Source organism: Xiphophorus couchianus, chromosome 1 (assembly GCF_001444195.1).
Source record: "Xiphophorus couchianus chromosome 1, X_couchianus-1.0, whole genome shotgun sequence".
In the NCBI taxonomy this organism is placed as follows: domain Eukaryota; kingdom Metazoa; phylum Chordata; class Actinopteri; order Cyprinodontiformes; family Poeciliidae; genus Xiphophorus; species Xiphophorus couchianus.
The window spans coordinates 19,440,468-19,458,125 of record NC_040228.1 but is presented as its reverse complement, the minus strand read 5'-3'; the positions used below and the strand labels follow the sequence as shown (position 1 = coordinate 19,458,125).

At 38.6% G+C, this 17,658-nt stretch overlaps 1 protein-coding gene across 3 annotated transcripts in view; it reads left to right on the top strand.

The window, feature by feature from the left end:
- The window catches only part of LOC114145417 (dedicator of cytokinesis protein 3-like), a 56,584-nt gene that overhangs the window by 20,356 nt on the left and 18,570 nt on the right, over nt 1-17,658 (top strand). For all 3 annotated transcript variants that reach the window (XM_028018989.1, XM_028018983.1, XM_028018977.1), the window contains exons 6-26: nt 791-939; nt 1,780-1,864; nt 3,107-3,148; nt 4,621-4,775; nt 4,955-5,036; nt 5,636-5,696; nt 5,783-5,930; nt 6,929-7,017; nt 8,567-8,692; nt 10,640-10,764; nt 10,863-11,025; nt 11,130-11,236; nt 12,444-12,615; nt 12,698-12,795; nt 13,822-13,905; nt 14,008-14,108; nt 14,220-14,301; nt 14,710-14,880; nt 16,179-16,371; nt 16,473-16,600; nt 17,410-17,556. In XM_028018989.1, coding sequence (XP_027874790.1) covers nt 791-939; nt 1,780-1,864; nt 3,107-3,148; nt 4,621-4,775; nt 4,955-5,036; nt 5,636-5,696; nt 5,783-5,930; nt 6,929-7,017; nt 8,567-8,692; nt 10,640-10,764; nt 10,863-11,025; nt 11,130-11,236; nt 12,444-12,615; nt 12,698-12,795; nt 13,822-13,905; nt 14,008-14,108; nt 14,220-14,301; nt 14,710-14,880; nt 16,179-16,371; nt 16,473-16,600; nt 17,410-17,556 — 2,508 coding nt within the window. The remainder of the gene's footprint in view (nt 1-790; nt 940-1,779; nt 1,865-3,106; nt 3,149-4,620; nt 4,776-4,954; nt 5,037-5,635; nt 5,697-5,782; nt 5,931-6,928; nt 7,018-8,566; nt 8,693-10,639; nt 10,765-10,862; nt 11,026-11,129; nt 11,237-12,443; nt 12,616-12,697; nt 12,796-13,821; nt 13,906-14,007; nt 14,109-14,219; nt 14,302-14,709; nt 14,881-16,178; nt 16,372-16,472; nt 16,601-17,409; nt 17,557-17,658) is intronic.

Sequence of the window (17,658 nt, the reverse complement as noted above, 5' to 3'; positions counted from 1 at the left end):
TGTGAATTAATATTCAGCAGCTTTAAATGTTTGCTGCTGCAAAATATCTACATGAGTCTCATTTGAACAAAACACATGGTTACAGTGTAAATCCCATTTTTAGCAAACTCCACAGGTTGCAGTTTGTGATATTTTGACAAAAAGTAATTTTTTCTAGTATGCCTTGGAAAATGCTGAAAAACTATCTGATGTGGCTGAAACAATTTGGCAAATGATTTACCCAATGGTGGGCTAAGTTCTTCCAAAGTGATGCGAAAAGGATTCCATTTTCGCAGGTTATCTTGGTCTAACACATTTGTTTGACGGTCTAGAGCACATATTTCAAACTCAAGGTTCGGGGTCCAAATCCAGCCTGCCATAAGTTTTTCTGTGGCCCTTTAGTCTCAAGACAGCCACATAAATAGAAATTTCAAGATTATAGTTTAGTGCCTAAACACTATCTGTATACTGCCAAATTACATCAATATTAAAATATTTTCAATACCATTCAATTTTAAGATGTACTCATCAGATGCAGAGTAGTCTATTAATATTTTAACAGTTTGCTTTTAACAATACATTCTGTCCATTGAGGACATTCGTGATCTTGACATGGACCAAAAATAAAATAAGTGACACCTCTGGTCGAAAGCATTTAAGTGTGGCAAAAAAGTAAAAACTTCTTTGGGTAAATTTACATTATATAGTGATCCTGTTGCTGTTACATAATTACAGTTTTCCTGCTACCATTCTTTAGCTTAGTTTAGCTTAGTTTATGTCTCAACTGAGCCGTCTTTGGCTTCTTTAATAGAAACACAAGGTGGATCTGTTTCATAAACTGCGCCATGTGATGAACGAGCTCATCGACCTGCGTCGGCAGCTCATCCAGGGCCACCTCGCTCAGGACCAGACTCGCGAGATCAAGAGGCACATCACCGTACGGCTGGACTGGGGAAACGAGTGAGTAATAATTTAACCACGGTGTTTAGTCAAGTGAGTGGCAAATTGACGGCATCCTCGACTGTAAACATTTGTTTCTAGTTGTTGGCTCCAGAAGAATCAGTTTTTCTATTTTGGCAGCAGGGTGATGTACAGCGCAGAATGTGGGTGTATGGCGGTACCTCACTGATGGAGTTTCATGGTCATTTAGAAGATCAGTGACTCTGAAGCTGCTTATAGTCAAAGCAAATCCGCCTGTAGGAACTTTACAGTCATCTTCTTCAAACTCCAACTGAGCTTTCTCAGGAATCTGTAAGAGAAAAAAAGATATGAGGGATTCAGCTCAGGAGCATTAGTTTGAATAAGATTGTACATTAATACACTCTTTTGTCCAACTGAAGTGCCTGGAAGAGCAGAAAAAGTCACAAAGTCTGTGATGTGTCATACTTTGCTTGTAGCATCGCTGTAGTATGCAATGAACAGGGATCAGAGAATAGTTATGATCTGATTTTATGGTTAAGAAAGGTAATGTCTATATAGATATTATTTAAGCCTTTGAAGCTACAGGAACTTGCTTACTTTAGGAAATTTATTATGCTGTATAAACTTAGACTGTATGTGAATGTTAATGCACCATTAAATTTACATACTGTTCCAGGTTTATTTTCATGAAGTCTTAAGTTGTTCACTTCACCAGACACTACAGCACACTTCTGGGATGTTAGTCTAGCTTTTACTGTAAAAGAGGGACTAACACACAATTAGCCTGGTGGTCACAATGTCATGCCTGATCAGTGAACATGTTCTCTAACACCTGTAATGGGCTTTTTTTTCTCTCGCTTGTTTTTTTTTTTCCATCAGGCACCTCGGCCTGGACCTCGTTCCCAGAAAAGAGTTTGAAATGGTGGATCCAGATCAGATCAGTGTGTCGGAGTTATACAAACTGGTAAAAATTACTGCTCATCTTTCACTTTTCAAATACGTGTCCTCTTCTTGGACTGTGAAATGGTGGTAAAGTGTCCCTGCAGCTTGCATTAAGTGTATTTATAGCAATGACTAAGTGACTAGCACACTATGAGCTCTTGTACCTACAGTGTACCTTTGTGCTATTGCACCACTGGGATTTTCAGACAGGAAAGTGTTGTTGGATGTGTATGGATGTGTGAATGTACTGATTATCAAATCATCCATAAGAAGATGACTCAAAAACAAACAAAAAAAAACAGAGAGTGAGAGAGCACGATTTTGCTGTCGGAACCATCTCATGTTCTGTCAGCTTGTCCCTTTATTGCATGCATGTGATTCTCGCAAGTTTGATGGTTTGCTATGAATGCAAACATAATGCAAAGTGACAGTTCCAAGTGGAGCTATAGGAAAGCCCACACAAACATTTTTAAACATACATTACATATTTTCCAAGCTAACAGCTGCTTGAGAAACACGCTTCTATAAATAAATAACGGCTCAAATGTAGTTTGGTTGTAGTGATGTGGGACTTCCAAACCTATACACAGACAGGGAGAGAAGACTTACTGAAGCAGATCCAATTTTAGAAACATTACAGCACAGATGTTATGAAATCTAATGTAATTCTGCTGGAGACTGTTATCTAGGAGGGAGATCCTTTCTGGTCAGTAGCTGCAGCTCCATATGCTGGTGAAAACATTGTCCAACTGCCCTGCAGCCTTCCATTATCCCATTGCCATGTTTCTCAGCTTTACACGCAGAATGTTTGTGCACTAAACGCTCTGTGCAGAAACAACAGTGTAGCTGCTCATTGCCAGAAAGCCTCCTGACTCTGGTGATGAAAGTGAGCTTGTCTTTGGCAGGGCACAAGGCCTTGGCGCCTCTTCGGATATGGGTGTTCTCTCAGGCTGCCGAGCAGAGAGCGCTTTGCCTGTGAGTGTATGTGTGGGGGCGATGCCGGCTTTGTCCTATTCCCCTGCCCACATGCTCACGTTTCGCCTCGTGTGGGCTTCTCTTTGCTCTGCAGGAACACTAGTGTAGCCGTTGTGCAGCATACGTAGGTGAAATCTTGTCAGATATGAAGAATCGAGAGAGGCATCATCAGGCCCTTATAGTGCTTCTGAGGCTGCTGTAATGTAAATAAGTTTAGGGCTGTGTGGGATGTGTAAAAACTGAATAGAGGGATCTAACACTTCTTCCCTTTGAAATGTACTCTTTTTAGCATGTATCCAGCAGACACTGTGGTCAACAAAGCACAAACCAGGTACAGTTGTTTTAAAGCTCTTTATCAAATTATCACACTTTTTATCCTCTTCATCTCTTCTCAACTTCCATTTTAAATCTGTTTTCCTAAAGAATATGTAACAAAAGAATATCCATATCACTTCTAGACTTCAGTTTTGGTTTTCCTGCAGTATATTACTAGTGGCCTCTGAGTTACTCAGACCAAAGGGTGAGGGCATGGATTCCCACTGGGATCACATATGCCCCAGTTCATGCCCCCAACTATGAATAGTTTGTCCACTAAATTTTTCTGGTGTGTCACCATTTTGTGGCAATATGCAGCATTGTGATCTCAGTTTTCTGTTTTTGCTACACGTTTTGTGTACGCAAATCAAACATGATGCAATAGTTTAACCTGTTATGTGTTTTTCCTTAAATCTACCTTATACTGTGAAATGAAAGTAAAATTAAGAAAACTTTATCATTTATGATTGTTATTGTTTATAAAATCAAAGTAATACAGAAAACAAAACTGGAGATGCACCAGTCAGCCTTGTCCATCAATTTACAACTTTAATCTGTTAAAATTTTCTTTTTATGTTCTGTATGCATGTAAAAATATGTTTAATTTTAATTATTAAATGTAACGAACACTGATGATAAAAAGTAAAAATAGATGCTCCAGGTTCTTAGTTCATTAGCACTAAGTACCAGTGCTAATGCTAATAAAAATGCCCCAAAGAATAAGCTATTTCTTCATATATTTTTTTTATATATATTTATACACTTTAATCATATGTGTAGGACATTAAAACTTCATGTCTATATCTTTCCAGTCTGGAAAATGGACAGATTATGATGTCGTTACTTACAGTATGTAATGACAAACTGTATATATGTATCTCAATGCATAAAAACTTAACAAAACAGTTTGCTTAACGAAAGCAATGCGTTCTTCAAAAACAGAACAGGGCTTAGTGTTGCACAAAATGTTATTTTTTCAATATTTAGACCCACATCTGTTGGTTGTGTTCTTTAAGAAGTACAAACTAACTTGTAAAATGAAAAAACTGCCTGATTATCACCACTTATTCATCAAAGCATGTTTTTCTAACCTTCATGTGGTTTTTACTGATCTCAAATCAAAGCGAACCAAAGAACAAGGAGTTTGATGATGCATTTACAAACCATATGAGGTTGAATTTTTCCGTTTTTCTGCATTCATTTAACAGGAAAAAGAGGCTGATTGTTCCATCAGGAATAGCTGATCAAGGGAAAACTTTCTGACTGATTGGTGCATCGCTGCTCAAACAAGTCCTTAATTAGAGCGTATCATGTTTCCATGAGTAGCTGCTTAATTAAATGACTAATTTGGGTAAAACTCAGTGTACAGTATGGCAGAAAAGAAAATACACATATATTTATTTATTTCATCATATAAAAAGGACAAATGTGTGACTGTCTTTGGCATAAACTTGACTTGTTAGCGGTCACTTTCTGCTTAATTACCAGGGTGACAGCATGAGGCAGCGTCATGGCGATGGTTGTCGCATCCCCGTGTCACACCACCTCTTCATTAATCTGAAGAGCTTCACCTACAACAGCATCAGTGAAGATGCAGACGTCTTCTTCTCTCTATATGACTCTCGTGAAGCCAAACAAATCAGGTACACATACCAATCCCAATGCTAATAGAGCAGCCTCCAATGGTCCCACAGTACATACTGTATGTGTGCATAAGCTGACAGACACAGTTAGACACACACACTGTCTCAGTCCAGCAGATTGACTTAGGCACTTCGTGGCTGACAGACTCTCTGAAACTGTGAACTGGCTTCTCTTGTAGTGAGAAGTTCATGGTGAAACTGAATAAAAATGGAGGACCAAAGAATCCAGAGAAGGTTGATCGCCTTTGTGCACTCTTTACGGTGAGAAACTTGATATTTTTACATTTGATGACTTTTGAAAAATGTTCACAGACTTTGAAATTGATCATATTTTGTCATGGCATATTTACATGCCATATTTTTTTTTTCATTCAAAAGGTGGCTGAGGAGATAAGTGAACATGTTTAGTTAGGGCCTCCGGACCAGTAGAGGGCCTCAGAGCTCTTAATATTTTAGACAATGTGTATCTCAGAATTTTGAGTTAAAGTTAGCACGAATGAGCACATTTTGACTTTAAATTAACATAAACTTGTACAGCATGTTGAAAACACGGTTCACTGGGTATGACTACAACATCAAATGAGTAAGTGGGAAATAACCCAATCCCTAAAATACATTTTCAACTTTTACCGTTGAAACATGTCACTATACAGTCTGTAGAGAATTCATTGTTCGTCTCCTTGTTAAATCTATAGATAATATTTGCAGGTGGGTCCTCCAAATCAAATTCTGCTGAGGATTCGTTAGTCACATAAAATGTATTGTTTTTGTAATGTGATTAAATGTGAAAAGTTCAAGGTATATTTTTTTCCCTTCCTTGTTCTAATAATCCAACATATTATATTATTTTTCTTCCATAGGACCTAAGCAGTAAAGACTTGAAGAGGGACCTATATATTGTTGCACATGTAATAAGAACTGGTAAATACAAAGAACAAAGTCAGTTTCTGAAGGATTAAGATCTTGTTGTATTCCTCTCAGGCACTGTCTCCTCGTTTGGTTTCCAGGTCGCATGCTGCTGAATGACTCAAAGAAAGGCCCGCCACACGTCCAGTATAGACGACCTTATGGATGTGCCGTGCTTGCCATGAGCGATGTTTTCCACACCATTACAGACCTCAAAGAGGAGAAGGACTTTGTACTCAAAGTTTACACGTGAGTATGCCGCTGAAGCTACTTGTCTGCTTTTATTTTTCTCTGATGTCCCTGATGAAAATGTTGTTCCTCTCAACTTTGCTTGGCTCACTTTGCAGTTTGTCTGTGTGTCCTTTTGGAAATAAAAGTTATAAACTCTCCACAGTAATTAATGCATAAATGTGGATTTGTTTTGTGCGTGAAGGCCTGTTTCTTCAGTGTTGGTGCTGGTGTGTTTTGACCGGAATGATAATGAAGTGTCTTTTGGAAAATCAATAGCTTCTCGCCCTGGGTTGGGTATAGGGCACCTGGCATGTTGTGAATCTGGCTTCTGCTGTTAGGCTACGCCACAGATAGCTGTTCCTTTCCACCGGCCAAGAAAGTGGAGGAGGGAGATAGAGAGGAAGAGGCAAAGAGATGGAATGGGATGACAGAATGATAATTGAGCAAAGTTGGAGGACAAAGCAACATAACACCAAGCTCAGCATATTTTCTCATGAGTCAACAGCTTAAATGTCTCCTTGTTGCCTCCTCTGTGGGTCAGAGGTCATTCATGCACTTATTCCATTTAGTTGCATTAGGACAACACCACAGCTCCGCATGAAAGAAAGATTTCTTGAACAGAGAGCTTATGTCTTTATTGGATTTCTCCGGCAACATGAAGAGCTCCTCCTTTTAAAAAAGTAAGCAGTGATTCAGTGCTGCTGCCTCCAAACTGTCGGCTCCTATAAGGCTCCAGTCTGTGCATTTCCTCGTGCCTTTCCCAGGGGCCTTTGGGCCCTCAGTAATGAAAAAGGCTGGTAGAGAGCTGGCTGTCAGGTTTGCTTAGTGAGCTGTGCATTTGGGCTAATGTGCTGCTTGATAGCAACTCCCCCTGCTGCTACCTTTTTTCCAAGAGGAAATCTGCTCTGGGACACATGCTGTTCATGTGGTCCCCATGCACCCAGTCCTAAAACCTCCATCTGGATTTAGAAGTGGGTGAGCTGTAAACAGCCCTGTCCGACTCTTTTTCTCCCCAGTTGCAACAACGAAAATGAGTGGTACCAGGTCCACGAGAACATCATCCGCAAGTCCAACACCAAGTACTCAGCTCCCAGCACCAATTATGGTAAATGTGTTTTCTGATCACAGACCTTCTAGGTTATTGTTAGGAAACACTTCTTGACTCATCACTTTTGTACTATGCACATTTTTCCATCTATAGGTTTAGTCTTAGATTATCACACTGTAAAAATACAGAAGAGATTAATATTGATTTAAATATGATTATCATATTTATAGAGAAAAAACTGAATTTATACATTTGTGAAACTGTAAATCTTTTATTTTATTACAACCACCCTGACAACTACCACTGTAGTAGTTACTTAGAAAAACAGCTGTCCTAATAAAAACAACTAGTTTGCTGACATAGCGGATATTTGATTAACAGCCAAGTATTGACATCTAAAACATGAAATAATAGAGTTTATGTTGGAGATGGACACAGTTGAGCGTTTTGAAGCCAGTGTAAGAGTTCGTTGACCCTACGCTCTTTCTAATTACTAGCAGGGGGTTATTCTGCTGGTAGCAAAAAGAAGTCAGAAAACATCTGCTGCATTGGCACGACTTTAAATCACAAACCAGCTTGATATTATAAATAGTTGTGCCTAGGTTTATTATTTGCTCTATATTACCATTTAAAAATTTTCTTTATAGGTGCAATTAGTTTTCCCATTTAGAGTAAAAGTGGTAATAAATAATTTGGTTTCCTTGTCTTTGACAAGAAGTTGCCATGTGTGCATCATGGAGACTATCTGGGATCAGTTGCAAATATTCAATGATTTCAAATTTTAATTAATATTTATAATTAAATTCCTTCTAAGTCAAATGAAAATTAGAAATTATATCCAAGAATAAATTCAAATTTACATGCCTGCTGATCCTTTTCACAACCTGAACAGGACCCCAGACTTTCACAGGACTCAACTTCAACTTTAAGCAAAGAAAAAAACACACACTCTTAATTCAAGGTCAAAAATCTAATTCTAATTTTAGATTTAGATTTCCAATTTTATTACTTATACATAAATTTAAACTTCAATTAACATTAAATGTCAAATTCCAGCGTTATTTCTGAATTCCAAAATTGCATTCAATTTGAAATTTAAGGTGCAGCTTGATGGTTTTGATTCTACATATCTTTTTTCAACTACAGCTTATATAATATCTCTCAACATATAATTCAATGTAACTGTACATTAAACCGATCAACCTATGTAAAATGCCAGTCTTAAGTGTCCTCGATGTAAAATAATGTTTCATTGATAAATATTAAAAATGGCGTTTCTAAAACAAGGGATTTTAAAATGTTTTATTAAAATTATGATTCAAACTAGAGTATTGTGAGTGATTCAAACTAAGAATATGGCAATAATTGATAATAACTTAGCATTTTCCCCTCTCTTTGTTCTGGCTCTGATCGTATCTCTATAGCCGTTTCTTCTCTACCCTGACTGATGTCCTTTAAAAATTCCACCTCTTTCTTCTTTTCTGTTCTTGTTTTATCTTCCTCAATTTTTTACTTTATCTTTATTTGTCCTCTTTCCTCAACCCTCCTATTCACCCTCCCACATCCACATGTGGCCACTAAAACCCCCTGCTGCCACTTTCTGCAGGCCTCATCATTTCGCTGCAGCTGCTGCGAGGTGAGCTGGAGCAGATCAGACGGGAGAACCAGGCTGTGTTCAACAGGGCGTTGGCACTCACACGCAAACTGGGTTTCCCAGATGTCATCTTGCCAGGTAAAGAGGCAAAGAGCAGTAGGGGTAGGGGGAGCAGACAGGAGGGGGAGCCGAAAGGCCAGATGGCTCAGAGGAAAGGAAGGAGGGGAAGGTCACAGATGCTGGTAAACAGGAAGCACTTGAATGTCGAAGTGGATAGAGCAGGAGAGATGTAAGACAGAATGGGGGAAAACAGCAGGAAACAGAGGTCCGCAGAGAGGAACGCATAATTGGAAACAGTAACTTAAATTGTTTGGTTTAGATTTATGGAGATTTTGTTCTAACAATGCATGAGATTAAAAGCTATAGCTCAGCTGCTAAGCGTATTTACAGAGCTGTGAAAAAGTATTTGATCCCCAAACTCAACAATTGCTTGTTGTAACAACTGTCTTCAGGTCTTTACAATAAATCTTTCATAAGGCCCAGACCACCATGCAATCACCACTATGTTAGACTGTAGATATGATATTCTAGTCTCTTTTTCCTGTTGTTGTCTCCCATACTCTCTCAATCCCTTGCTCTATCAGCTTCCTCCAATGATGTTCTTTTTCTGAAGTGCTGTGCCAGATGCAAAATTTTGAAAAAGGTTACACTTCCCTTGTTTTGTCAGTCAACGTAATAATATTTCCAAAGTTTTGAAAAGTCATCACAGTATTTTTTATTTTTTGGCAAATATTAGACAGAGACAAAGCCAAGGTTTTTGCTTTTGATATCTCTTATGGAGGCCATTTTTGTACAGTCTCCTCTTTAAAATTACAATGTAACTTGTCAATGTCATGAACATTGACCTTAAATAACTGGAGCAATTGCAGCCTCCAGTTCTTCAGATGTCCCCGGTTTTATTTTAATATCCTGGATTAGTTGTCAGTGCACTAATGTTGGTAGGTCAAGCACTCCTGGGGAAGGCTCACCTCTTTTCTATGATTTCTCTTCCTAGAATAATAGCCTTTTGTATCTTACAGCCTTCATAGCTTTGTAATCCTTTCCGGACTGATAGTTATTCATGACATTGTCATCTTTTCTTGACGTTCTTTAGATTGGGGCAAGATGTGCTGTTGTTTTTAGATATTTTAGCCTACTTCATGTTGTCAGACAGGTTCTATTTAGGTGAATAGTCATGCCTGAGTGTGGCTTGTGAAACTGGACCTAGCTTAAACAAATGTGGTTTATCACAATTAATTGATGATTTAACATGAGTAAACTAACACTGATATTTTCAACTACGTTACAGATTTACTAAGGTTATAAAATTATTTCGGTCATCCAAAATACGTGTGACCAATAAATAAAAACAAAGAAAATCTGTAAAGAGGCACAAAGGGAACCGGTCCTCAAGCTCAAAGACAGTGAGGCTTGAGTTTATTTAATACAACATTCGTTCACTATGTAGTTCTTTGTTTCTACTGACCATCTATAATTCGTTCCTTTCCTCTCCACTCCAGCTTCTCTCTGCTTCACTTGAAATACCTCCCCAATATCTCTCCTTGTGAGTCATCTGTCCCAAAGGAAATGACTTGGATATAAATAACAATAATCTGATTTTATAAATAACAGCAATATCTTTCTCCAGTGTTGCCTCTGATGTTTGTCTCAATAAACACTGACCTTACAAAAGGTGCTGAGACAGTCATGAGTCCGTGCGTGCTTCAACTCAGCAGGGTCATCTTGAATTAAGAAGAACAGTGGTGTAGAATGTAATTCACAAATATTATTTATTCATGTTGACCGCACGGAGTTCATGTGTGGAGCAGATGAAGGAGACATTTTCACGGTCTACTTTTTTTTAGGAAAGGTTCTACTTCCCTAATGTAGCTTTAATCCAGTTTACTTTTTAATTACATCATCTAAAAAAAGAACATCAGTTGTAGCTCCCTCTGGAGCTATAAGAGGCTCAACATTATGGGATAAATGTGTAAAATTAGTGCAGTTGCCTTTAAACAAAGCATGTCCAAACTTTAATTGCCTCAGGTGATACACGCAATGACCTGTATCTGACCCTGGAACGAGGAGAGTTTGAAAGGGGTGGCAAGAGTGTCCAGAAGAACATTGAAGTCACCCTGTATGTTCTCTACGCTGACGGGGACACGCTCAAAGTATGACACACACGTGCATCACTTCTCATGTCCCATATCATCAGTATATGAGTAAGAGTGAGCTTGACCTTCTTCTCATGCTTCTTTTTCTTCTACAGGACTGCATCAGCTTGGGCACTGGCGAGCCGAACACCTCAGAGTATCGCTCGTTCGTTCTTTACCACAACAACAGCCCTCGCTGGAGCGAGATGGTCAAGCTGCCCATCCCTATCGACCGTTTCAGGGGGTCTCACCTTCGCTTTGAGTTCAGACACTGTTCAAGTGAGCCACAACTGTAGCTCTGTCACAATCAAACCCTCTGAAAGAGCAAAATTGGCGCTATCCAAATATGTGCATGAGGCATGATATCATGTTCTACTTTTCAGCTAAAGACAAAGGAGAGAAAAAATTGTTTGGTTTTGCCTTCACTCCTCTGATGAGAGAGGATGGTACCACACTCTCAGATGAGGTCCATGAGCTGTATGTGTACAAGGTACGGTAATGCCATAACACTCACATTGGATGTATATTTAGCTTGAATGAACTTGTATCGTCTTCACATCTTATACTTTTTAAATCACGCTTTGTAATGGGAAATATGAACTTTTTAAAAAATCAACTTCAGATCCTTTCTGCTCTTCCGTGTGTGAACTCAACAGCCATGAATGACTGATCCAAAAATATCTCACAACAAGCTTGGCCTAGAGCTGTTGCCTGTCATTTTCTTGTGTTATCCGTCTTCCCTTGTGTAGTTTGATCTCTCTCAACTCTGGACACTTTGTTCTGATACTAAAGATTGCTAAGAATGCTCAGAGAGACGGGGAAGGTGCTAACATGCTACAGTGTATGTATTGTGGCTCTAAGAAGTGGTCTAAAAACATGTTGAAGCAATAAAATAAATAATTGTATATCTATAGTAGTTGCTGTGTAATTACTAACACTATGAGTATTCAAGTGATTAATATCTACGTTTTAGGTACCAAATACTTCCAATTTGTTTTGCTTGTTTTTTGGAATCCTAAATGATAAATATTTAAACGGTGTACTTACTTGAAAATGTGTGCATTGCTTTTTCTACAGTTAGTCTGTGGCATCCCACCAGTTTTCTGCTGAAATTATCTGGTTCATTGAATAAACTAAATGTTTTTGAACTCACATGCAACTCACAAAGGTTTATTGACTTTATGGCCAAAACCAGAGAACCTGTTACTTAATAACTGCTAGAACCAAATATGTCACGAACAATTACCTGCTTATTTTATTTTTGTGTATATAAATGAAAGTACATTGTTGCTTCTATTTCTGAATTAATAACAGATAACGTACAGGTTGTTGGTCTATTGAGTGTAAGTATTCTTTACACTCTTTCAATGTGTGCATATATTAGTATTTTAGATTAATATCTATTTCTTTTCTAAAAATGTTAATTCTTTATTCAATTCATGTTTAAAATATATTTCAATGTCACATTTCAAATTACTTTCAAATTAATCATTTATTTTTTTAGTTTTTCAGTGGCACACTACTAATACTACTACTTGTAGGGTACTACGAATTTGCCCTACAAGCAACTATGAAGCACAAAAATAAAAACATTCAGAGCTCTGATTCATGAAGTTCCTATAAAGGTCATTTTGCTGTGAAATTTCTCCCATTTTTCCAAACATGAGCAATCCTTTTCTGTGTCCGTCCTTCATTAGTGTGATGAAAATGCCACATTCAGTAACCAGGGGCTGTACCTGAGCCTCCCCTGCTGCAAGGAGGACTTCAACAGCTGCCCCAACATGCCAACCAACCTGCCTTTCCAGAGGAGCCCTAAAGAAACATTCTGGGTCTCCACCATCCTCTGCTCCACAAAACTCACTCAAAATGGTAATTTACCAGCTACCACACCAGTACTCTATATTTCATACTTGATTCAACTCAGCAAATGTTGGTTTACTTTAATTTTTAGTGGATCTCCTGGCTCTTCTGAACTGGAAGGCCCATCCGGACAGGGTGTTGGACATCCTCGGTCGACTGCGACAGATCAGCGGAGAGGAGATTGTGAAGGTCATCACACCATTATTTCTGACATAATGAGGAATGAATGGATTATTTACCTTCTTTCTTAATTTTGTACAGCGATTCTAGCCATCACTGGCATTCCTGGTAAACTTGTTACAACCTGAAGAAACACGTTTGTCGGTTTTACTGTCAAATAATCTTGAACAGAAAAAAAACAAAATCAAACTTTTGAGTACAGTGGGAAATTTTACATTAAATAAAATGTAGTACATAGAATTATTGACATTATTGCTATTTATGTCTTGAAATCTCCTTTTGTCAGTAGAAGAGAGCTTAGACCAATCTTTAACATTTCTCAAGAAAGTAATCACTCACCTTTTGTCTTTGCACAATCTCTCTCAATCATGCAGAGATTTTCTCTCATACTGCTTTCTCTTCAACTCCGCTCACAGGTTTTCTGTGATATTTATATCTGGGGGCTGTGAAGCCTATTGAAAAAGGTTAATTTTGTGCCCGGTGAACCATTCGTGATCTGAAGTGGCCATATGATTTAGATCGTGATCCACCTGAAAGACCCAGTGAAGACCCATTTCCAGTTTTCAAATACAGTAGAGTCGACCACATTTTTATGTAAAAAGTCGTCTTACCCTCCAGCAGCCTTAGCGTGACACTCAGGAAGAGAGCGGGAAATACAGCAGGGAAGCGGGGGGCTTGTCCCTGCGGACCGTCAATTTCCAAAACCACACAGAAAATTTTGTAAAAGCACACTCAGGGTCAGTACGACGAAGGGCTACGAGAAAATTAACATCAACATTCAATGACTACTGATTGGAAACGCACGGACACTGATGGGATTAAAAAAAGTGTTTTCTACATCTTTTATATTCTGAATACATGGGTTTCTAAAGGAAATGCATTTAAGACTGCTGTTAGGTCATATTATAATTTCAGAATAAATTAAAACATGTTACATTTTTAACCAAAGGGCCTATAATTTTTTTAGGTTCCTTTGATTCTGTTTTAGATCATGCCACAGTTGTTTTGACATTATTATTTTTCGTCCCATCGCAGTTCCTGAGAGATGTCCTGGATACACTTTTCTGTCTTTTAGACGACAACACGGATAAATACGGACCGCTCGTTTTCCAGTCTCTGGTAGGGGCATTCAAAGAATGCAGCTGCGCTCACATATTAAATCATGTCTTGCGACTTTTCTGCAGAGGAGATGGGATGTAACATGTGTATATATGTGCTCAGGTGTTCATCATTAACCTGCTCAGGGACAGCCGGTTCTACCACTTCAGACCAGTAATAGACTCCTACATCCAAAACCACTTTGCCGGCGCTTTGGCCTACAAGTAAAGCAAATCTGACTCTATTCTTCTCTGAATGTGCAGCTTGTTTAAAACTTTTTTTTTTTCATTTATGATGTCTGTGAAGTTTCTTAACTCCAGCTAATTTGTCTGCAGAGAATTGATTCGATGCCTGAAGTGGTACATGGACCGCTCGGCTGAGGTAGTCCGACAGGACCACATACAGGAAGCGATGAGGGTAAAGTATCACACTCACTTCCTCCTTCTGATATGGCTCCTTCACTGGGGATTAATTAGCTCCGAAAGAGGAAATGGTCAAACAGAAACAGAGCTGATAAGAAGTAATGCAACACCACAGGAGGAACTCGGGAGTAAATTCCCTGCACAAATTATTTGAAAGGAAGTCATTGGGTATTGATGGGAAGAGTATGGCCTTTTCATGTGGCCTTTGTGACAAGATAATGGTAAAAGATACTTCACTGCACAGCCTGATTGCAATCATTTCTTTCATATATTGACTTTTAACCTTAAACTGATTTGGTGGTCAGGCCTGCTTCCTCTGCTGGGGAACTAAAAGTATGAGATGACATGTAAGGTAGAATCTGATTGTTTGTTTCCATCTGTGTCCTGCACTTAATCACCTCAGGCACTGGAGTATCTGTTCAAGTTCATAGTCCAGTCTCGCATCCTGTACTCGAGGGCTACCTGTGGGATGGAGGAGGAGCAGTTCAGGGCCAGCATCCAGGAGCTTTTCCAGTCCATCCGCTTTGTCCTGAGTCTGGACAGCCGCAGCTCAGAGAATCTTGTCTTCACACAGGTTAGACAGATCCTGTCAAACATTTTTACTGTTTGGGGTTCAAAATACACACGGTACAAATGTATAACAGCTTCGGAGATGACAATATTATTACAAGCACAGTGGTACATTTCAAGTGTTTGCATTTCATGTTTCCGACTGATTTATCATTGAGTATTGCAAATAGAAACATATTCTTAGGAAGGTTACTTTATTTATAACAGCATCCAGTTTGTCCAGATTAATTGGTCTATCATTCCTCTTGACTGTGATGCTCATCTGAAAATATGATGTTAGATCTCTGAACAATAGTGTAGTCCTTTTTCTTCTTAGCTCAGGTACAATGTTTCTGACTTTGTCTCTAGTTCAGGAGTGGTTTGACATTAGGATGGTGACAATCGTGTCATACTTTTTCCTTCCAGTCAATTTTCCAACAAGACTTAGTAATCTTATTATCTTATTATTAACTTATTATCAATGACATGTTGTTGCTTAGCCTCCTTGTGAAGGATCTCAATGACTGTGAAGGAAGCACACTTCTCCATAATTATGTTGACCATAACATGACATTTATGTTTAAATGCTTTTGATTGATATTCTAGTAAACTTTTTTTAATTCGATCTAAACCCTAATCAGCACTTGAAGTATATCACTCTATGTGTAATAAGTCTTATAAAATGTATTTTTTTCCTTCTCTACCATAAATGATCTTTTCAGTGATGTTCTAATTTCACAAAAAGTCCTATTCCTCTTTTGCCAGTTGTCATTTTGTTGTATATTTCCTTTGGTTATGGTCTTGTTATTGAATGATCTTTGTTAATGTATGTTTTGTCATATATGTGTTGGTTTAATTTTTATTTTATGTATTATTTTAACTGAGGCTTCATTGCCTTACTGTCACTGTTGCTCCCTCCATGGCTTGATCCTGGACACTTTAGAGTTGTGACCAGCTGCATGCTTTTCTGTGGTCATAATTCTTGACTCTCCTCCTTTTCGGTAAGTTACAGCGCCCCCCTATGTTGGATTAACAATGCAGCAGTTGGTGAGAAGGCATCAGCCCTCTCCAACAGGATGTTTATTTTTCAGAAACTGGTTTTATTTGAAACAATATGGATAAACTACAATTTTGGCTTTTATTGAAGAAAAGTAATGTAGAATCGATCTGCTTGTTTTGCTTTTTTTAAGTATTATAATGTTGCTGTATATTTTATATCTTTTTAAATGTTAAGTGTCATTGTTAGAGTGTTCATACAGACACTTTTCGATATTTGTGTGCTGTAAATTATTTCTTTGTGTGTCCCCACCTCTTCCCCCATAGGCAGCATTGTTGAACAGTTTTCCAGACATCTTCGATGAGCTGCTGCAGATGTTCACCGTTCAGGAGGTAGCTGAATATGTCAGGGGCACACTAGGGAGCATGCCCAGCACAGTGGACATTGGTCAGTCCATGGACGTGGTCAAACTTCAGTCGATTGCTCGTACAGTTGAAAGCCGACTCTTCTTCTTTCCTGGTGAGACAAACATGAAGGATTTTGAATCTTTTTTTACCCCCCAATAATCTTGTTTTTCGCTTCATCTCTGCTTGCTTTCCCTCCCCTGCTTGTTGCCTCAGAGTCCCGGAGTATTCTGCTGCCAGTCGTCCTGCATCACATCCATCTACATCTGCGCCAGCAGAGGGAGCTGCTCATTTGTTCTGGGATCCTGAGCAGCATCTTTTCAATAATCAAGACCAGCTCCATGGTGCAGTACTCTTTACTAAGTTCATAATTACAGGGTTACTTAGTTCTACTAAGTTTAGTATTCCAGTGTGTGAAAGTACAGAAAACTATTGGACTTTATCTAAAGATTTTCCAGGTCCAAATAATTATGACACATTAAAATAGAGATCAGAAACCCTTTTTTATTTCCATACTCTATTTTTTATCCTACTGTCTTAATCTGCTATCCTTCCTTCCTTCACTTCCATTTGCGATACTAAATTAAATACGTAGTACATGCATACATGGTTTTCAAAGCATCTGCAGTCAGAACGATCAGGTTGCATTTATCTGACCTTTAAGTCATCTGACTACATTTCCAAATAGACTTCTCTACAGAAGTTGACACCAGGGCTCCACAAAAGGCCATTGTTATTAGTTATACTTTTATTTTCTATCAGTTTCTTCCTTCTTTTCATGATCTTGTGACAATACCGTTGGCTCCCGTTGCTCAACAGCTTTAAAATTGATCAAATTAATCGATCCATTATTACTTTTGTAAAATGTGCACTGCTGTATGACGTCTCTGTTCTTCTTTGGAGAATGCGGGTTGCTTTGGGGTCATAAATGGTTCACACAGAAGTGTGATTGCAGTCGCAATAACCTATTAGTCTGATTGCCCATCCAAAAAAAAAAGGATTTCAGCAAAAAATCGGAAAAAATCAGAACTGACACTAAAGACATGCTGTGTGAATGTAAGCCAAGTTCCATACTTAAATTTTTTTATCAATCACATACTTCATGGTGGTTTAAAGTTTTCCTTGTCGTCTTTTAATTTGTCTGTCTCTTCAGGAGTCCTCTGTTCAGGAAGAAGTGGAAATGATGGTGGAGAGCCTTCTGGATGTGCTGTTGCAGACTCTGCTGTCCATCATGAGCAAATCTCATTCTGTGGAGACATCCAGAGGACAACGCTGTCCCCAGTGCACCGCGGAGATAACGGTAAGCCTTCACTCGATCTGCCCCTTTGAAGGATGATAACAAAACTCTGCAAACTTTAGTCATTATTTTGAGCAGGTTTATTTATGTGTTTTCGTACTTGTT